The 22,834-nt window shown below is 42.6% G+C and overlaps 1 protein-coding gene across 1 annotated transcript in view; it reads left to right on the top strand.

Moving 5' to 3' along the window:
* Nucleotides 1–22,834, top strand: part of LOC140943030 (spermatogenesis-defective protein 39 homolog) — a 41,540-nt gene that overhangs the window by 8,720 nt on the left and 9,986 nt on the right. The window contains exons 8-15 of the mRNA XM_073392064.1: nucleotides 719–811; nucleotides 2,440–2,473; nucleotides 3,464–3,566; nucleotides 6,348–6,375; nucleotides 8,087–8,160; nucleotides 9,742–9,832; nucleotides 10,892–11,026; nucleotides 18,608–18,649. Of these exons, the coding sequence (XP_073248165.1) occupies nucleotides 719–811; nucleotides 2,440–2,473; nucleotides 3,464–3,566; nucleotides 6,348–6,375; nucleotides 8,087–8,160; nucleotides 9,742–9,832; nucleotides 10,892–11,026; nucleotides 18,608–18,649 (600 nt within the window). The remainder of the gene's footprint in view (nucleotides 1–718; nucleotides 812–2,439; nucleotides 2,474–3,463; nucleotides 3,567–6,347; nucleotides 6,376–8,086; nucleotides 8,161–9,741; nucleotides 9,833–10,891; nucleotides 11,027–18,607; nucleotides 18,650–22,834) is intronic.

Below are 22,834 nucleotides of genomic sequence, written 5' to 3'. Positions count from 1 at the left end.
GTTCCCAGGTAGGAGAACACATACCACTAGGGATGTGTGGTTCCTGGGTAGGGTAACACATATCAATCACTAGGGAGATGTGTTTCATTGGTAGGGGAACACATATATTTAGGAATATGTGTTTCCCAGGGAGGGGAACACTAGTGATATGTGTTTCCTGTGTAGGGGAACACATATCACTAGGGATATGTTTTTCCTGGGTAGGGGAACACCTATTACTAGGGATATTTGTTTCCTAGGGAGTGGAGCACATGTTTCCCGGGTAGGGGAGCACATATCGCTTGCAAAAAGATGTTGGAATTGAAATATCTCTTTAACAGTCATCTCTCCCAAAACGATGACTCAGGGACCAGTTCTTAAAATGGGTATGGATTTGAGAGCCCTAGCCTGAGAATGGGTGTGAAAAAATGGTATGCTTTGGTCTGAAGTAGAGTCAGGATTTGGGGAACTGGGTGGCACACCCGTACCAAGAGTTCCAAAGGGTGCACCTGACAACCCCAGCCCTGTTCACACAGAGTAACTTAATATGTCTTCAGGAAAGGTCAGATAAAGAGGAAAATTTATTTAACATGTTGGCCATCATTTAATTGTTTTACATGTAGTGTGGTACGTATTAATTTTTAGTGCAGGTTTTATGATTTTACGTACATGTAATGTTACCGTTTTTTTCGTTTATTACAACTGTGGAACTAAAATTTGACTTTGTTTTATTTGATAGCCTTACACCCTTGAGGTGTATAAATCACTCCAAGACAAACTATCCCTCCTCGATTCAGCCATTAAAATGCATGATGGGAATGCCATCACTGCCGTAAGTATCATTGGGATCAATTTAGGTTTCTGGGAAACTGCCCACCTACCCCTCCCCTGAGCCAACATTTTTCCTTAAGTGAGAAGTAAGTGTTAATGTCAGCTTAGGGGAGGAGTAGGTGGGCAGTTTCCTAGAAACCGAAATTGATTTCCCCCAACAGCACGTGCTCTTGGTGACTTCAATGTACACTTAATGTCAGATCCCGAGGGAAACAGTTAGTTTTGTTTTCCCAAGAGTCCTGATGTTTCCCGAGACGAAGTCGAGGGAAACATCAGGACTCGAGGGAAAACAAAACTAACTGGTTTCCCGAGGGACCTGACATTAAGTGTTTTGTTATATTTCTAGACTTTCACTTCAACAGCAACAAAAGAATAACCGGAGCGAACCAAAACAGTCGACTCGGTACTTATAACAACACAAATTTAATTCTCAACACCACTGAATGAATGATTTACAAACAAAAGTACTTTCCTCATATTATCTGCATCTTTTTCCTCCTCTAGCTGCTGTTTTTCTTCTGGGAACTTCTGGGATAACTTTAAAAATCGTTGCTTTTAAGCTTGAGGCTTCGTTTTTGTGTTGTTGTGTTCATTCACGAAAAAGAAAACTGGCTGGACCTGGCGGTGTTTTTCCCGCCTTCTGTCACACCACTTTCCACCATGCTTTGATCACGTGCTGCAATGTATCCCGAGCGGGATACATTGTTTAATGTATCACGATCGGGATACATTTGATTTTAGTCAAGGCCACTTGACCAAGAATCAACCAATGGCAGTGAAAGTCTAGGAATATAACAAGGTCACATGACAGCTAACCATAATACTATTTCCTGTCTAAAGTCTTTGAGCTTGTGGCATTGCGAAAGAAAATCTTTAACTTCAGAGGGTAACATTACAATTGTTACCCACTAATCTTGGCCACACTGTTTTCGTGAGCGTCGTTACTGTTGCGTGACCCTCGAAATACAAGGATGTAGAGCGGAGAGAGCAACCGGTTGCACTGAAAAAAATCGGCTCAAGGACCACACCGAAAAGAGGACACACACAACTTAAGTAAGGTTAGCGGTTGTTCGTTCATAAACATAAGTTACGGAAACAAATTTTTTCCCTAACAAAGCAACAGTGTCGGCACTCATATTTCAAACTTGGGCTACCTGTATATAATGGAAACCGGTCGATACGAACTCAAGCAGTAAAGTTGCAGAAAAATTTCGATCTTTTCAAGTAAAGTTTGCTATTGAACAAGAAAAGTCATTTTGGGTGAATATTCTTCGGGGATTAAGGTGGTATGAATACCGCAAAACCGCACAAAATTACGTATAACCGCATTGAATTTACCTGGAAATTTCTAAATACCGCAAACCGCTTAGTTTGGTAAAACCGCCATACGCCAACTGAAAATAAAAATTTCCGCAAAATCGCACCAAAAATCGAGGAAAACCGCATCACCGCAAACCCTTTCGCCCCCTCTTTAAGCCAAGCACGTGAACTTATTTATACCTCGAAGGAATTAACTTATATCGAAACGTGTTGTATTGAAACGACCGGTAACCCTGTATATATCTTTTGGTCAAACGAAGTACGTGTGTAAAGTGTGACAAAATGAAATGTTTCTCCTATTTTTTGTAGGCTGTATTGTTCCTGCGGAAAACTGTGAGACCAGGTAGGTTAGCTCATCAAACGAGGAGGAAGATCAAAACCCTCGGACCAAAACAAAGAAAATACCGGCCGTTGTACTTATAATCGAAGACGCTGGTTTTTAGTTCAAATGTGTCAAGATCTGACTGCCACATTATTATATTGTTAATTTATCCCTTCTATGCTCAGCGAGGCACGCGGAGTTCCCTCGATTTATAACACGCTTTCCGAAAGTTTTTCTTACCTCTTTGAAGAAAGGAACCAGACTTTTCAAATTGTACAATAATTTGTTGTGGTTTAGGTAAAACCGCAAAGGTATATTACTGTCTTCTAGAAATTCAGTGGATTTTTTGCGAGCTCATTTCTAAGATTAAAATCTTCCTACCAAGAAACTCAGGTGAATGCATGCATAAAATCGTACAGAAATATTCTTCGGACTAAACAACCTGGGTTTGGAGGGATTCCCTTATATAAGCCATATAGGTATGTGCCACCCCAAAGAATATGTTTTTCTGCGCCGTTTTGGCCTGAAAACTGGTATAAACTAAGCCCATTTTGGTCTGGAATCGGGTATAGTTTTCAGGGAACTACAGTGATGTATAAACATATTTTTCGATTAGTTCCAAATGAATAGGAAATAAACCCATAATATGCGAATTCGAAATGGCTTTTAAGAAATCTTTTCGTTGGCGCTCTAATTGGAGTAATGATATTATAATTTCTGTGTATGTAAACATGTATGTTGCGTTCTGTGACCTCCTACAGAGCTGAAAACTGGTGTGGAAATGACATTTTTGGGTCTGAAATGGGGTCAGGTTTTTTTGAGAACCGGGCGTCACAACCCACCAAGAATTCCTAGGAGTACCCCCGGGGCCCACAAACAAGCTTTCGGGGGCGTAGGCTCGCTGGCAGGCCAGAGTTTGGTGAGCAGCTCAAAACTCAAATGCAAACTTTCCTTTACTTGATAATTAGATAACAGTTATAAAATCCTTGATTTATTTCTCACATTTTACAGGGATTCTTCGTGATGAGTTAAGAACGCGTCCCAAGGCTGTTGACCACTTAAGCAAATACCTCAAGGAACATTACGATTACACTGAACTAACAGAGCTGTATAGGTAGGCCTTGTTTACCGCTGTATGTGTGTATTCCAGTCCGGTAAAACGTTTTTAAAGGTCCCCCTATGTTGTCAGCCAAACGTTTTGAATAGTTCGTATACATATACTAGTATTCCCACTACACTCATAATTCAGTGATTATTGGCCCGTGACACGAGAAATAAGTAACTCCTTTAAGTTCCGTCATGTTCAGCTTGCGTGCTAGTGGCATGATGCATTGCGGCACTTGCTTAGACCTAGAATTCCTTAGTTTTTGCCCGCCTCTTCTGTGGATGTGGCCTAGAAGTTTCGCATCTTCCTCCTCCCCTGGTGGCAGTTGACGTCGCATACCCTCATTATTCGGCACGCCTAATGACTATTGTTCTGGCAGTCGCGGTTTCCCCACATGACTTAGTTCCCCACGACGGGACAATGGGTATTCAGTGCGAATATTATACTATTTAATGTACGAGTGTCGCCCATTTGAGCGTAAAAATGGTGCGATGTCGAGTCGAATTGCATCATGGGACTATTTTGGGAACGGAATTGCATCATGGGACTATTTCGGGAACGTTTTCGCTATTTCTGTTACCTATTACAAGGTTGTGGCGGGAAGAATCTGGCGGTGCCTACCATTCGATAGAAAAATCTGGTTGACGTCACGTCCAAGCATAATGGTTAGCTATTTAAAGCACCAATCTACCGCGGAATTGTCACTTCCGTTACGGTTTGATTTCAAAAAATGCGTGAATATCCGCAGCGCGAGTCTGGAACCGAGAAACTGGTAAATGGTAAGAAATATTCCTTTTAGTTCGTTTCAGCCAGAATGAAGAGATTACTTCAAAACACATAAGTGTATGTTGTTTATCTTTCACCTGGGCAAACCAGTCGGTCCACGGTTTGGGCAAATGGTACACAAAATTCAGGACTGGTAAATTTCGTCGCGGAACCGCGTTTACCATTTGTACAAATCAGTTTCCTTTTCCGAAAAACGACCGCGAAGACCTAAAACTGGTATCAAATATGGCTTTGAGGAAAAGGAACACGAATTTCCTTTAGGACTATTCCGTGCGGAAAAACAAGACTACCTTTTCAAATGTTCCGGTTGTCCCGAAAAATTTCCGCTGGAACGACCCAAATGGTCGTGTTCTATTTACTTTCCAACCGGATTTTGCGGAAACGTTTTGCTAATGGTAAACAACCACAGTCTCCCACTCAGCCGTTTATGACAAAAATGGCCACTTGAAGGCCTGCAAAGCACAGCCCTCAATTTTCGGTTTGAATTTCAGAAAATTGACCTTACCGTTAGCCCCTCCCCCGCCTGGAATTTTCAAAATTTCTAGCTAAATGTTACCCCCCCTGGCTCAAACCTCGTCCCTTAGAACAGTCTCATGGTGCACCGGTTTCGACACAACACACACGCAGCTCTCAAGGGCAGCCTCAAATTGGCCAATTGGGTTCTTCAATCCCGTTTTCCCAAGCGAAATTTTCCCTCGATCCCGTAATTCCCACGGTTTCCTCGGTTAATCCCCCATCCCGAATATACACGTGTAAATTGGGTCGATTCCCCAATTATCTTCGGAAAACTTATGGAAGATAGTGGAGGTAAGAAAGGGGTCCACACTTGTGTTCACCGTTAAAACGTTTTCACTTGCAATCTAGTTTACTAGTCTCCCAAGTAGCCGTTCTTCCTTTCGTCACGCAGTGTTCCTCAGGACCCGTGTGTGATGAGACCCAGAGCGGCTGCGTGACAGACTATCTGTTATTTATTGGGTAATAATTTACCTAATAATTGAAGCAAAATTTGACGAAACGCGATCTTTAAATTTTGCGTGACTACAGTCATTGTCTTACAGTCAGAGAATAAATAGACTCCACCGCTAGTACTTGTATTAGCAGATTTTATCATTCGTTCTCCCCCCCCCCCCCCCCACCACTACTGAGAAACCATGTGACATTGCTATTATCTCAATCTTCTTCAGGTTTGTCCATCCGTAACCCTTGTTGTCTTCCCTCCGATTCACGTATTGAGCTGTTATTTTTATGTTTCACCACTCAATTCAGTGGCAGTTCCCACTGTTTGAATTGTGATGATAGGGAGGTTAAGCAGCGACGTTTTTGAGCGACGCACGTCAATCGGAAGTGGACTTTTTTTGTACACTTGAGCTGTGATTTTGAACAAACGTTTGGGCTATTCTTCTCTATAAGGCCCCGTACAAAAGGACGCAACATTGTTGGCCAACAACACCCAACGTTGTTGGATGTTAAATGTTGCGTCCGTTTGCACACCCTGTTACATGTTGTTGGATGTTGTTGCGTGTTGTTGCGCAAAGTTTGAAACCGGTCAAACTTTTCAGCCAGCAACTCCCAACATTTTTTTTCCGTGATCGCCGAAGCGTAGCGCAACAATGTTTGATCCGTTTGCACAGCTCTTCCAACATTGTTGGGGCCACTCACGCTTATTACGCATGGTTTGCAAAGACTTATGGGTTGTATCCTTCCCACGATGCACTGCAGGTCCCAACATTGTTGGGAGTTGTTGCATCCGTTTGCACACCACGGCCAACATTGTTGGCGCAACAATGTTGGGAGTTTTTGCGCCCGTTTGCACGCAGCCTAAGAGTAAGGCATATTAAAAGAGAAAAAAGCTCCCTTCCGGTTGACGTGTTTCGCTCAAAAAACGTTGCTGCTTGAACTCCCTTATTTCGCAACACAACTCCTTTAAACTCGTAAAAAGATAGTGGGTATCATCAATAAGGTCTATTATGAAACGTATCTGTATTCTTTTTACTTTTTTTTCAGGTCTGTGGGTGAATACGAAAAGGCAGCGGTAAGCTTACCATTTGATCTTAGAGGAGGTTGGACACGGTCCGAAATGCATCTTGGTAGGAGTAATCAACCAATCACGTTCCGATAATTCGCCCCATGATACCTTGTGCGCGGTGTCCAACCTCCTCTGATTTGAGCTGTTAATTGAGGGCTCGAAATTGCGACTGATACGGTCGCCAATGCGACTAACGTTTTCTCCTTGGCGACTAAAAATTCTGGTTTAGTCGCCACTTTGGCGACCAGATTTCTCTATGATTTAGACTTAAATTAAAAGAGGAAAGTTAAAACAAACATTTCATCTTATCTTGCTTTGCTTTCGTCATTAAAAATGTGCCAAATCGCATAAACAAAGCCAGTTTACCTCCAAATTTATACCGACTTCTGTCCGCGATATTTTCAAACAATCAGATCTGATGGATCGCGCCATACTACAGGGCTTCTGATAGGTCGCGGAAGTAAAATTTCGCGGGATTTTCAGAGACAGATTCGCCGAAGCTTTCGAGGCTAAGTTCGCCGAAAAACAATCAGTAAAAAACGGCCGATTTCTTGGGAATTTTCTGGGCAAATTTCGCTAGAAATCGATCGATTTTTCGCTGATTTGACGAGCGTGTTTAATGTTTTTAACAGAGTTCTAACAACAAAGCGCTCGACAAATGAGCCAATGGCAAAACTTTCAACATCATGACTATTGCCCAGTTTTTCGCAACATATTGCACCCCTGGTAGTTTTGGGACGTTGTTTGCTCGTTGTGGTGATGAAGTTTCAAGATAAATTTGTAAGTTTACGGCAATGAAACAGCCCCAATAGCCGAGATAAGTTTCAAATATGTTGTATCGACATGTATTTGATAAGATTTCTTGCTAATTTCGTGGGTTTACTTGAATTTCGCGGCTCCGGGACCCGGCGACCGCGCTAGATATCAGAAGCCCTGATACCATGAGCTGCGTCATTTACATTACACAACCTGGCGAATAAAAATTTGCATCTGGTGACCTAAGGAGTTTCTTAATTTCGAGCCCTGTTAAATAAATTGACTAAATTGCACTCGGCCGGTATTTTTATTTTTAAATTACCTAACACATAAGCATCAATCATCAAAGAGTACTGTACATGGTAATACAGGCTTGATTTCAGTGAGCACACGTTTTAGTTATTACTCCCAATCAAAAGAACATTTTTTACTAAAATCAATTATTATATATTAAACTACCAGAGGAAAACCCTGTGAATTTCGCGCGAAAATATGGTATCTTCACGTGTGAACTGAAATAACATGTTATCTTCACACAAGAGAGAATTCGCATCTCCGCGCGTCCATGTAATAGAGTGGTTTTCGTTTGAGTGTCGTAAAACCAAAACCAAAGTAATTACTCTGGCCAATCTTATAGGACACAGACAATACATTGAACCAATCAAAACTCGAAGTAATTACATGTGGCTGACGCAAAGCGCGGGAAAATGCATGCGAGCGCGTCACAATTGGCTTTGGTTTTACTTCTGATTGGATGAAAAGGTGGCGCGAATCTTTTAAGCCAATCGCATCGTGTAGAAAGTGCAAAACCAATTACTTTTCGACACTCAAATGAAAACTGCTCTAATATACTCTACTTCTTAAGCTCATTCTTACTTGATTTTAAATTATCCGATCGTACTCTTCTGTGTGAAATGTGCGAAAGTGAGTTTTAAAGTTAAGATCTGGCATTCTTTTTCAGATGCTTCAATTCAATCAAGCCGTTAAAACAAAAGATCCTGGCGTAAGGTTAACCAAGCTTAAATATATTCTCAGGTATTTTTTTTTTCTTCTTCTTCTTTTTTTTTGCTGTTGTGTCTGTCATATTTATTTCTACCCGTTAATAACGCCTTTTTCAGTTAGTAAAAAGTAAAATATTATTAAATATTTTGTTAATAGCGGAGGTAGCTCTGTCTACGAGCATTCCACTCAAAAAACTTGAAACTGAGCTACAAATGGCCTGCCCATGCTGTTCAGCGAAATCGTACTTGAGCTGGGACATGCATGCTTGTACAAAGTTAATACGAAAGATAATAGTTTAACAGATGAATAAAATCTAACTTACGCGCGAGTGAATTGACGTACCAACACAGTACCTTTGTTGCAGTGAGTATCTGACAATAACCAGTCTACCAGCGATTTCCCCGGCTACCATGCCTAATAGTTGTTCAAGACTCGTATTGCGCCCTTGATCGAGTCCGAATATATTTACATGGTTACTTAGCCAAAAATGTGTCCTTTCAAGACAGAATAATAATTTGCAGCCCCGCAAAGTAAAACAGAGTAGGCCCCAAAAGCCCAATTTACAGGAGGCAGCCCAGTTCGCTACTTACAAGCGTGGCCGAGGAGGGGTTGGACTGAGAAACAAATTCAGTTTTACAATAACTGGGCGACTTCTCGCGCGCTGATTGGACGAGAGCTATGGTCGATAAGAGTTTATACAATGATGTGAAAGCTACGCGCACTGTGATTGGTTGTTTCCCATGATCTATTGAAGTACAGATACATGGATGATGTTACGGGAAACTTTTTTTTAGTTTTGTTCAACATGGCACGCGGTTTGGAAAAAATTGTGAGATAATTTCGGATTAAGCAAGCGAAATCCTCGTAAAAAATTTAGCAGGATCTATTTGCAAACAAATATATTCCATGTTACCGTGGGTCTGTTTAGTAATAGATCATAGAAGACGTCAAAATGTGGTAAAAACGGCAGTGACCCGCTGGAATGCGGCTCTTGTGCCACTTACTGAACAGACGCACGGCAACATGGAATCTATGTGTCAAACAGTCCATGGAAAAGGCATAATGGTGGTGCAAAACTTCTTCTGAAGTAGATGTCAAAAACTGTCAATGAAATTTCCAAAAAAAAATCAATTTTGGTGTATTCCTTTATCGACCATAGAAATGACGTTAAAATGTTAAAAACTTCGCAGTGAAATCAGCGGTTCGCGGTTCCACGTGAGTGTGAACATTTTGACGACACGTCTGTAGTCGATAGGATTAAAGAGTATTGAAATTGGTTAGCCTTGTTGAGAGGTCAGTGTGGGAATCAAACTCACGTAGTCTCCCAAGTAGCCGTTATTTGTCCGTTACGCAACGCTCCTCCCAAAATAGGAGCGTTACGTGGTTAAACAACGCCGGAACGGCTGCGATAACAGATATAAGGCTGCGTTCGCAGGCTATGGAGCCCAAAACACACGTTCCTTTTGTGCGGAGGACCGTTGTGTGGCGATGCGTTGAATAGCTGTTAAGGAGACTGCGTCGTAGTCTCCAAACCAGTTGGAGTGTAGTCACTTCATTTGCGCGGCTTTAATTTATCTCTTTTCAAATGGTCTAATTTTATTGTTTTCATTCCAGACATCATTTTGAAGGCTATCCGCAGCTTAGTGAACAAACAAATTATCTCAATGAATACATAGAGTTACTCGAGCAGCAATTACTCATCGAGGTAATTTATTGACTAAATCGTGCTACGGAGTCTATTCGCAAAATACCGTAAAACCCGAAAATAAACCCCTCCATGTATAAGCCTCCCAAACCGGTAACGCAAAAAACCCTCCGTTAAATCGCCCCTCCAAATATAAGCCCCCCCGGGAGATTGTACTTGGAAAATTGCCCTCAAGTACAAAGTAAAACAAAGCAAAAACGGTAAATTTACCTCCAACTATAAGGCTAACCCAATCGGTTTTGAAACGCAAATTTCCCTCCTTAGATAAGCCCCTCTAAAAATAAGCCCCTCAAGAAGGACCTTTGAGAAATATAAGCCCCGGGGCTTATTTTCGGAATTTTACGGTACATTTCTTTTTATTATAACGGTTATCGAACAGACAAACTTTTCTTGCAAGAAATACTGTCCATTTCGCACGTAGTCGCATATTGACCCTCAGTTAAAGAATAATAAATATGATAGGTAAAGTAACCATAAAAAATATCATCTTCATAGATTTGATGCAGAAAATATTATGGACTAATCAACTGGCGCCTGCTCGTTCACGTGCTAGTCACCTCAACTGATTTATGTTAGCTTTGTTTCGATTGGCTGAGAGGCGTGCACGAGTTTTTTTTTTTTTTTCAACCAAGCACAAAGCTTGTGGTAACGCACGATTAGAACATGCTCGAACACTTTCCACCGTTTCATTTCTTTCAGCTTAAGCCGCGTGCAAACGGACGCAACTACTCTCAAAATTTTGGGGCCAACAATGTTTGGTGTTGTCGCGTCCGTTTTACACCTTTGCCAACACGGACGCAACAACTCCCAACATTGTTAGCCCAACAATTTTGGGAGTTGTTGCGTCCGTTTGCACGTAGCTAAAAGTTTGCCCGGTTTCAGACTTTGCGCAACAATTCCCAACAACACGCAACAACGTACAACGGGGTGTGCAAACGGACGCATCATATAACATCCAACAATGTTGCGGCCATTTGCACGGGGCTTTAGACAGGGTAGACCGTTGTAAAACTAATACGTCGCCTGAGTATTGTCGTTTTTCTTCCAATCTTTTATAAGGACGCAGATTCAAGAGCTGAAATTGCGCGGAAAAATCAAGTGATGGTGGCGCATCCAAGACAGGCCTCATTGCCGTTATGTTCTTTAATCGTTACACTGTATTACTGTTGCCGTTATCACTTTGGAGAACCCGAGGTAAAAGGGATTTTTGTATCAACTGTTTTGGGTATAACTTACTATGGCATGAGGCATAAATATATTAAAGAATCAATAATAAGTTAAACAAAATTAGATAACTAAAAGTCAGCTCATTGGTAAATAAATTAAGAAATTAAAATACATGTATAAATACACAAATAATAGAAAATAAAAAGGAAAACTTTATACACCCGATGTTGGGGATAAGCACAGATTTCTTCGACTCAAACGGTGAAAACTAAAACAAAAATACAAAACATGTAGATAGAGAGCAAAATAGAACTGAAAAACGAACCAAATACTTACAAGTTCTGTGCTCTCTCTACCATACAAACAACGCAACAACTATCACAGATCAACACACTAGTCACATGGAAAAAGAAGTCACGTGACCAGTGCTCAGGTCCCTATCAAAAAAAACCTAACAGTTTTCGGATAATTTTCATGTCCGATTTTTAAATTAGATTTGTCCCGAACATCCCGGCCGCCTTGGGGCGATCGCGTAGAACGTCCCAACAGTTAAACTCAGCATCTACACCGCATCTACTTCTTTCACATCGTTCTCAAGCAAGCACAACTTCTGTATAGGACGAACATAGACAGCATCCTTGGTCTTGACTTTCACAGTCCGTTCTAGACCATCTGCACCCGGGTACGTCTCCAACACTCTGCCGAGATTCCAATGCCCTCTAGGGGTGTTGTCGTTAACAAGAAGAACCAAGGCGTCGGGTTTGATATTAGGCAGCACTCTTCGCCATTTACCTCGTTGTTGGAGGGTTGGGATGTACTCCTTCAACCACCTTTCCCAAAACAAATTAGCCAAAAATTGAACCTGCCTCCACTTCTTTCTGTAAATGTCAGTCTTCTCAAAGACTCCAGGAGGCAAACAGATGATCTTCCTCTGCATCAATAGGTGGGCCGGTGTTAGCGGTTCGAGATCGTTCGGATCGTCCGAGTTCGCTGTGAGGGCTCTTCCGTTAAGGATACGCTCAACCTCAGTAACGAGTGTTCGTAGAACCACATCTGTCACAGTTTGCGCCCCCAAAATGGACTTTAAGACTGTCTTTGCACTTCGAACCATACGTTCCCACACGCCAGACATACTTGATGCAGTCGGGGGTTGAAATATCCATTTACAGCCTCGTTGTATCAGCTCTCTCTCTATCTGCCCTTGGTTCCATTCCTGGAGACTCTTCTTCAATTCTCGTTCGGACCCAACGAAGTTAGAACCGTTGTCACATCGTAGCTCTTTCACGTCTCCCCTTCGATTTATAAAACGCCTTAAACACATGATGAACTCATCAGTATCCATAGAGTTAACCACTTCAAGATGCACGGTACGGGTGGTCAAACAGGTAAACAAGCAACACCACCGTTTCGCGGTCCCTCGGCCATGTTTCACATAAATCGGGCCAAAGAGGTCCATACCAGTGAACGAAAACGGTGGCTCATAGGCTGTAAGTCGACATTTGGGTAAGGGTGCCATCTGCTGGGTCATAGGTTTGGCGTTAAGTTTCTTGCAGGTAAGGCATCGATTAAGGACCGATCTAACCAATACACGCACTTGAGGGATCCAGAAATCTTCCCGCAACCTTGCAATAACATGTTCCCGTCCCAAGTGACCAATAAGGTGGTGAACGTGACGTACAACCAACTTGGCGACCGGATGGTCTCTGGGAAAAATCATTTGTTGGCCGAGTGTACAGGAGGTCGGCTTGAGCTGACCACGGCCATTAACTCTCAGGATTCCGCCTTCGTCAAGTTTGGGATTCAGTGACGCAACCTTGCTTGAGGGCTTGACCGCACCGTTGGACTTCAAATCTTTAATCTCCTGTGCATACGCCAATCCTTGGACAATCCTCACAATTGCTGCAGTTGCCGCGTCAAAATCGTCAACACTGAGACGTCCAGTTTTGGCGTTCTGTTTGTCCTTAACAAATTGGACAAAACGCAGGAGCCAGGCCATTCTGCGCCTGAGGCGGGACCAATCTGAACAGGTAGTTAATAACACTCGGAGGGGCGGTTCTTCACAACTTTCGACGGCCGTAGGCCTTGTATCTTCCTTCTTCGTCACGGACGGATTAGGGGAAAGTTGGACGGAGTGCACGAGAGCTTCCTTCTTTAACTCCAGACCTTCATCGGGTACGAATTGGTACTTGTCTGTGGGCCAACAAGTTTCCGGCTCCCACAAGAAGTCAGGTCCACGAAGCCACCTATGGTCAGCAGTTAGCGAAGACGGGCTCATTCCTCGCGACACATAGTCTGCCGGGTTTAAGGATCCTGGCACATGATGCCAATCCTCTACAAGTGTGTGCTCCTTTATTTCTTCCACTCTGTTAGCTACAAAGGTCTGAAGTCTTCGTTTCTCGTTTCTCAGATAGTGCAGCACTATTTCACTATCAGTCCAAAGATACGTCCTGGAAATGTTCAGTTCAAGTTCCTCTCGCAACATCTTAAACATCCGGGTTGCGAGTACAGCTGCTTGCAATTCCAGTCTCGGAATACTAACAAATTTCACAGGTGCATTTCTGGCCTTACCAATAATGAAGGCGCAATGAAGTCGTCCATCGGGGTACTCGCTTCGCAGATATGATGATGCGCCATAACCAATCTCTGACGCATCTGAAAACACATGAAGCTGTAACTTGCATTGACGCGGGTCACCGTCCGACAGGAAATAGGACCGAGGGATGGACAACTCGGACAACAAGGGTAACTCAGTGTTCCATGCTCTCCACTTAGACAGAAATTCTTCGCTCAGGGGCTCATCCCATCCTATGTTAGCCTTCCATAGGTCTTGAATCAGGCGTCGTGCAGACAAAGCCACTGGTGCTGCGAAACCCAGAGGATCAAACAATGAACAAACAGTGGAGAGTATACCGCGCTTTGTTTCAGGGCGAACTAGGCTTCTTATTTCGAACCCCAACGTATCATCTCCAACAGACCAACGTACTCCGAGTGCACGCTCTATAGGTAGCTCGTCCAGGTCAAGGTTTAGATCTGGCTTAGACCGCTTATCATTTGGGACAGCACTTAGTAGTCTCTTGGAGTTCGACGTAAACTTGGTCAAGTTAAATCCGCCTCGAGCGAGCAGTTCTACCATGTCATGGGCTAGGCGAATTGCGCACTGTTCATCATTCTCAGAGGGAAGAGCATCGTCAACATAGAAATTTCTTTTCACAGCTGTAATAACACTAGAGCTGTACTCTTCGGCATTGTCGTCGGCCACACGACGCAAAGTTGAGTTTGCAATACAGGGGGAGGAAGCCGCTCCGAAAATATGCACTTGCATGACGTACGTATCAGGGGGATTATCATATCCATTTGTCCACCACAGGAACGTCAAGGAATCCTGGTCTTCCTCACGCACACGTATCTGATGAAACATCTTTTCGATGTCGGCAGCGAACGCTATTTTTCCCTGGCGGAAACGTAGGAGAACACCAACCAAGTTGTTGGCTACATCTGGTCCTGTCAGCAAGTTCTTATTAAGCGAAGTTCCCTCGCATTCAGCAGCTGCATCGAACACAATGCGCACCTTGCCTGGTTTGGTAGGACTGGTTACAGGGTGATGCGGAAGATACCAATGTGGTTTAGACTCTGTTTAACTCTTCTTCTGACAACTTGCGAGCGAACCCACTGCTGATATAACTATCCATAACTTCGCGGTACTTAACGGCCATTTCTTCGTTGCCAGGTTTCGTAAGACGGCGTCTCAGGCACTCTAGACGGTGCTTGGCCATGGCTACATTATTCGGAAACTGGCGTTCTTTCTCCTTCCACAGCATACCGACTTCATACCGACCGTCCACGCAGCGGGTGGTGTTCTCAATTATCTTCAAGGCTATTTTGTCTTCCACCGAGAGGGGTTTCTCATTTGATTTCAGTGTCCCGTAATCCTCCAGATTCCAAAATTTTTCAATGAGAGAACGCGGTTCAGGGTCAATCGAGACAAAGTTTGCTGAAACCCCTTGACGGCAATTGGCACCATAAGGACCACAAACGCACCAGCCCAAGGGATAACGACAGCCATAGAGCCCTTTCTTCTTATCTTCAGGGACTCTAACTTCCTTCTGTAAATGTGCATAGGGAATATTGTTTCCAACAAGTATAGAGACTCTCTTGATGTCAACCTCCGGGAACTCCACATCACGTAAGTGCGGGTACTCAATAGTGTCAATCTGCTCCGGAAGAGTACAGCGCGACTGGTTGAGGTTAGGCAGGACATAGGCCTCCGAAACGTCAATACTCTCCCCTGAAGTATCCACCGAAGTCAAGGTAAAGGACACACGTTTCGACTCTACCACATTGTCACTACTTGAAATCGTGTTAATTCCGATTTGCACGGGTGTTCCTTGAATACCAAGGTGATCAACTAAATCTTGTTCAATGAGGGTGTCAGTGCAGCCACTGTCCAAGAAGGCGTAAGCGGATACAGTTTTACCATTCTCAGCAGATATAACAACAGGTATAACGTTCAACAGCACTTTCGCTTGCACAGTCGCAACGGCAGCGGACGATATTGGCACCTTTCCCACAGACTTGTCAGACTTGTCTCCGCTCGCGGCTGGAGTGACATTTCCCCTTTCGCTGTTTGGGGATTTAGGCGTCGCCAATGGCTTGTCAGACTTATCACTAGACTCTCTATTATTCCGTGGGATGAAGCGACGACCACCATAATTACTTTCAGAGTGCAGAAGAGGAATGTGTCGACCGGAACATACTGAACATGCTGGTGGGTCCGGACAGGAGCCAGAACCGTGTCCGGGCCTTTCAAGACCACAATTAAAACAAAATCCACAGGATGCCGCATACTGTCTTCGCACTGCCACGTGTTTGCACTGTTTGATAATAGGGCATTCTTGGAGTTTGTGACGCTTACTTGATTTGCAAATTCCGCAGTGTTCAGTGTTCTCAGAAGCAGGAGTTTTATGATCAACGCCGGTAGTACTGATTGTGGTGTTCTTTACTGGAAGCTTTGGAGGAAGTTTGGTATTCTTGTTTTCCCGCTTAAATGTCTGCAACCCGAACACCGGGTCATTTCTGATAGACGCTTGTTTGTGCACAAAATCAGCGACGTCCTTTAATCGAGCGGATCTTCCGGACTTCACGAGCTCGTAGTTCACGGTTTGCCACTTCAGGATTAAGTCGTTAGGTAAACGGTTCACGATGCGCCTGAGGTTCGTCGCTACGCTCGCCTCGCGTTCAACGTCTCCCTTGAGGATCCTGGTGGTTGCATTTAAGTTCTCAGAGAAATTGAGAAGACCAGTATTGTCGCCGTACGCCAACTTGGGGCCAGATGCGAGCTCTTCCACACATGCTTGCGTCACTCTCACCGCTTGGCCAAAACGTTCCTCCAACGTTTTCATAATCTCGTTAAACGTACAACCTCTATTACGCTTCACAACCTCTAACGCTTCTCCCGCCACGAATTTAGGCAGATACTCCACTTGCTGGGCATCAGTGAGCAGGTCGCTTTCGAGGTGCGTACGAACTTGTTCACGAAAAAAGGGGAACTCGGCTGGATTACCACTGAACTGTGTCGGCTTTATTCCGCTAAGATATTGTGCTTTCCACATTGCGGCAACATGATCACGGGGAGCCTGGTCCATGCTGGAGACGGTCTGTGACCTCCCGAAGTTAACACGTTCAGGGGACTGGGTCGAGTTAATCCCCGCAGAGGGAGTGGTGGTGTTTAATCCCTTCACAGACGATTCATTGTGGCTCAACATAGTGTCTGACGGTCTTGAAACTGCCGGATACTTTGGCTCCGTTGATTGAGGTGTTCCACTGGATATCACATACACGGCACTCGATTGACTGTTAAACCCATCTCTAGAAATATACTCAGACGTGACTAGGGTGGAGTGTGATTGCTTGTTAACAATAAACGTAGAAGTGTTCAAGGCACTAGGCACAACAGGGGGGAGTTTGCTTTCAGTCAAGTTATCCATTTCAATTTTCCATTCAAGCTCAGCCAAAGTTGCTTCCTCTTCAAGGCGCCTAAGTTCCATCCTTTGCTTATATTCATGAGCCACTCTTGCTGCCTCTGCATCTTCCTTTGCCCTAGCTCTTGCTAAGTCTAGTTTCATTTTAGACACCAGTGCCCTCTTTAGTGATTTCTTCTGTGAGGAAACTGATGATGCCTCAGAATGTTTGGTAACATGAGTAGCAACGCTGTGCACTGACTTATTGTCATCTTGTTTCGGATCCCAGACTGGTAGTCCGCGGTCCATTCCAAGTTCGTCATGCCGGGGGTCTGGTCTTCTAAACAAACCCTCACACTCATTGATAATATCGTCCACTTCACGTTTCAGAGTAGAATAACGTTCTTGTACATGTTCTAAGCGTTTTCTCTCGTTAATTCCTGCAAGGTACCTCCCATGAAGTCCCTCGAGCCTGTCCCATTTTTCCAAGAGCAAGTCAACAGATTTCTTAGCTTCCTCTGGACTCAGTGTTACATGAATTTCAGACTGAATTTCTTTTAATAAACTGTCTATTTCCTTGCTAATGTTCGACCACTGCATTGCCGTACTCCTCTGGTCCCGCGAGTCCCTTTTCCGATCCGATTCCAAAAATTCAACGCGAGTAGTCGGCGGGGGCCTGGGACGAAAATGATAGCCATCGCCTTCCCGCGAAGCGCTCAATGGCTGTGAAAACACATTCGTAGAAACACAAGAAGGTAAAGAAATATCGCTCCGAGTTGAAACCACAGGTAACTGAATCGAAAAATCGGGCAATCCACGATCCATTCCAGACCCAGCGTAATCCAAACTTATACCACGACCACTGTCGAAGCCAACGTTCAATCTATTCGAAGCATCCATCGATCACACTTGAAAACATGCAATTCCAATAGAACTTTTTTCACTGATGTTGGGGATAAGCACAGATTTCTTCGACTCAAACGGTGAAAACTAAAACAAAAATACAAAACATGTAGATAGAGAGCAAAATAGAACTGAAAAACGAACCAAATACTTACAAGCTCTGTGCTCTCTCTACCATACAAACAACGCAACAACTATCACAGATCAACACACTAGTCACATGGAAAAAGAAGTCACGTGACCAGTGCTCAGGTCCCTATCAAAAAAAACCTAACAGTTTTCGGATAATTTTCATGTCCGATTTTTAAATTAGATTTGTCCCGAACACCCGAGTGGGCAGGTGAGGATGAGACCAAAAAGGGCCATACTAGCCACCGCCCGTCTCTCTTCCTTGCTGACATTGGCCAAGCCGGTTTCTAGCTTTGCGCGCGCTGTCGTCACTGAATTCGCGTTTTCGTTTGCTAAAACTCCCTATTTACTCGAAAGAGCGTCATATACCCTCCAAATGCTTAATGAAATTATTCATTTGGTGCTTTTGAGATTTTATTGGTTTTTATTGACGCTGCTTTAATTCTGAGAAGGGGGCGTAGGCCTTATGGTGTCATATTCTTTTTTAGCAAAACATAATTCTTGTCACAAGTTAAGTACATGGACAACGCAGTAAGCTTGATGTGGTTCTTTCTTACTTTGGTTCATTTCCGATGGGTGAGTTGTTAGCCTGATAGTTTCCTCTCTCCTTTTACTGCAGAACACCTTTACTAGTCCACTGGCTATTCGTAGCAAGTTTAAGGTGAGTAAAGCCCTTTTCTTTGGGGGAAAGGAACGCTTTATAGTTGAGCAAGAAAGGCAGCTAATAGCGTAAAATCCCTGTTAAAAGCTCCTTGGTTAGAGGCTCCACTACCCGTTAACAAAAATAAAAATAAATAATGGTTGTTTTTATTATATAAACACTAATGAAATACCAGTGAGCTTTCACGCGAAAACTTGATATCTTCACATGTGAAAATAACATGTTATCGTCATTCGTGAAATATCACCGTTGCTATGGATACATAATAAATCGCGCCTTTCACAGCAAAAAACTGTTTAAGTGAAATGATTTGGTACTTCATCGGTGTTTAAAAAATAAATAGAACATTACTTGGCCGCTTGGAGATACCAGATTTCTCTTCTCGTGTTGAAAATATATTTCACTCGTGAAATATTTGCTCACGTTTGAAGGTAACATGTTATTTTCACATGTGAAGATATCAAGTTTTCGCGCGAAAGCTCACCTGGTATTTCATTGGTGGTTATATGATAAATAGAGGATATTACATGGCCGCGCGGACATTTCGTATGTCCGCGCAGCCATGTAATGTCCTCTATGTATGCCTGAAAAATCAGCCGGATTTTGTACTGTTGATTGTAAATTGTAAGGTCAAAGGCAATGCAGTCCCCTTGTAGTAGAGCAGATATGTGCTTGAATTGTTCACTTTCTGTTAAAAGCATGAAATTTGGCATGATGATAGTTTTCAAGGCCCTAAAAAAGGATAGGATATGGTGCCATCGCCGAAAAGTGCGAAAAATAAGAGTTTTTAAAACGGCGGCCATTTTGAACCGGAAGTGAAATTAACATTTCCTTTAAAACGTCTGAATTTAAGCAACTTGGATAAGAAAATGTCAGCAAATGTCTAAGGCAGCTGTTTTTTCATAAAAAGAGAGATTATTTCAACGCAGTGTCTAAAAAAAATAGAATAGAGAAGATATAAGTGATCGCCAGCCAGACCGGAAGTAAAACTACCAGATTAAAGAATGAGATTAAACTTCTGTTGTGCCTGCAGTGCTGGTTTTCTTTACTTGAATATTTTCTTTAAATCTAATGTATACACTCAATTTGCTATTTTCATCGTGTATAATCCATTATTAAACTTGAGCCTACTTTGGCTATGATACAGAACTTGAAGAATAAAAGGTGATATCTCGGTGACCTAATGACTTGATACTTCATGCAGACGAGTGCTTGTAATCGAAAAAAAGAGTTTAAGACTGCCTTTCACGATTGTCACTCTTCTGGGTACAGCCCTTCTTACGAGCGTAACTGACTAGTTCCACGCTCAACTTTGTAATTTCTGACAGTGATGTGCAGGAGAGTCGCCACTCTCCTCTTAGAGATATCCAGCCCCAACTCCTTGCGGACTAGGAACCGAGATGCATGGTACCAGAGCCTGCTGACTCCATATGTGGCCAGCATGGTTTGCCGTGCCCTTGAAATGTTTAAGCAATATGGGCCAGGTCAAAGAAACTACTTTGGCTTCGTCAGTTGACCTTAAGGAACTACTTTTTTATCGTATAGAAGAACGTGTAAGCGAAAACCACTCCGATTATTTCTGGACTGAGGTGACCAGAAGTATTCACCGTGTCACATCCTATGAATTCATGGAATGGAGGAAGTGCAAGTGCAGCCTTTTTAGTAAATACGTGAGCAATCTCGTGGGCTGCAAGGTAGCGTAGATGTACCTCAGCACCAAGATCTATGATAAGGAAGCTAACTTGGCTTCATGGTATAGAAGCTTCATGGGTAGTTAGAACGGAGAGTAGACTTAACGAAAATGTCCTTGGAGAGACTTAACTTATATTTTTATATATTATACCTTAACAGAAGGGAATCTGCTTTGTGATATAGCATGACGATAAATGTTTTCTAGCAAATTGACTTCAAACGATGCAGGGGAAAGACTGGACATCCGTCCCCAGACGACATGCATTGCTCAATGTGCAAGGAAGCTAAAAAGCACCTGCTTATTTCGATCTCTACATAAGAACTAACTTTTTCCAGTTTCTTAGTATAGCTCCCGATACACGTTTACCCCAGATCTTAGTCTTCAAGCTGTTCTCGGTGCGACATATTTGTCACATACTATAAATATCCAACAACGCGGACAACGCTTTTTCCTTATTTTCTTGCATGTGGACTTTAACATGTTAATCAGTGCTACTCAGTCCATGATAACGAAATGACATTCTAGGGGTGATTACAGTGAAGATAAGAGACTACCCCTCATTTCTGTCGAGAGAGGCGCAGATTCACTTGATAGTGAAACACAGATGAATTAAACCGCCGCCCGGTTAGCTCCAGGCCCTGGTCGTTCAAACTTGGATAGCGCTATTCACAGGATAAATCACTATCCAGCGGATAAGTATTAGGGAAACCAATTGCGTTATCCACTGGACAGACTTTTATCCGGTGGATAGCGCTACCCAACGTTTAAACAACTGTGGCCAGGTGGATAAGCACCGGTTCACTGAGCCAGAAGCCGGGGTTTCAAACCCTGGTCGGACTAACTCTGGATCAGGATCTTTAAGTAACTGACGAGAGAGTGCTGCCTTTTTACGGTCATCTGCAAAGGGTTAGACTTTCTAGTCTTCTTGGGATAAAAAAAAACCGTAAGCCCCGTCTCACAGTTCTTGTTCACATCTTGAAGTGCAGTGGAAATTTAAAGAACCCAGACACTGTTTGTAAAGAGTAGGCTGAGTAAGGGACCCGTTACCTTCCAAAACGGATTTCCCGGCAACTTTTTGAAAATGGTAAACTTTGAAATGAGCAGACGTTATCGTGAAAGCAATTTCAATCCAAGATTTACATGCACAGAGTGTAATTTATACTCCTCAATAACACAAAATGGTGGAGATATTATACCTCAAATTACTTTGAAAGCCGCAAAGCATTTTGCATTCTAGTTAATAGTGGATCAACTCTTTTAACCTTTAAGCCCCAATATCCACATACAAATTCTTCAGACTGGTCTCTATATATTTCTTTAAAAGGATAAGTAGAGAGAATTTAATAAAAGATCAAAGCATTTTCTCTTAGGTGATTTTTATTAATTTCTAAAAACCTAATCTCTTGACATTGTATGGATATGGTCAGGAGAAAATTGATGTTGGTCACTGTTAGCCCGACTTAAAGGGTTAAAACAAGTAAAAAGAAATAATCTGTTTGTTGCTACAGTCAGGGACAAAAGTAGTTGACACTAGCCTGAAATTCATCCGATTGCTTCGAGTTGTTTTCTCCTCTCAACTGAGGGAGTAATAACGACTCGAAGTAATCGGATGAAATTCAGGCTATTGACACACTTGTTTAAAACGGGTGCTTTTAACAAACATTTAATTCATTTTTTATTTCATTCCTTTTAAACGCCGTAAATCCCTCACCCCCCGAATCAATGTTGTCTGAAGTGAAAAAAACGACTTGAGGGTCCAAAATTCAACATTGATTTTGTGGGGAAGGGGTTGGGGTAGAGAGGGGAAGGGGATAAGTATATCCACTATGCAAAAAGGGGCCATTTTACAGAAGTGTGTCAACACTTTTGTCCCTCGTTGTAGTTTAATTTGTTCGTACGTTTGGCCTTTCCTATGCTTAAAGATGTGAATCATTGTTTCACATTTTTTTTGAAATTCACTACTTAAATGAATTGCTTTGAATGAGTTGCATTTTCCATTTTAGCCCGCTTTTACTTCCGCTTTTATCATTTAAACCGCTAATTTGTAACACGGTTGACATTTTTATTCAACATAAATATCCGGCAAAACATAGAACAAACAATTTTGTCGTCATTTTGACCTTAACTGTCTTAACGTGCTAAATTCCGTGTACTTTCGGTCAGGTGATATTTACTTCCGGTCAAAATGGCGGCCATTTTAGTAATAACTCCAAAAACCGGTTTAACAGGAAAAATTTGCGATGGCACCGTATCACATATTAATACCCAAGATTAGCTAATATAATAAACAAGTTTATCGTCATGTTGGCTTAAAAAATGCTTAATTTTGTGTACTTTAGGTTAGATGATATTTACTTCCGGTCAAAATGGCGTCCAGTTTAATTTTCACTCCGAAAACCAGTTTAACAGGAAAAATTTGCGATGGCACCATTTCAAATATTAATAGTCATAATTAGCTCTGTCATTCCTGAAAATTTGGTGCTTTTAACAAA

The sequence above is a fragment of the Porites lutea genome, chromosome 7 (genome assembly GCF_958299795.1).
Source record: "Porites lutea chromosome 7, jaPorLute2.1, whole genome shotgun sequence".
In the NCBI taxonomy this organism is placed as follows: Eukaryota; Metazoa; Cnidaria; class Anthozoa; order Scleractinia; family Poritidae; genus Porites; species Porites lutea.
Note: the sequence above shows the minus strand (reverse complement) of the source record. Positions and strands in the feature narration are given on the sequence as shown.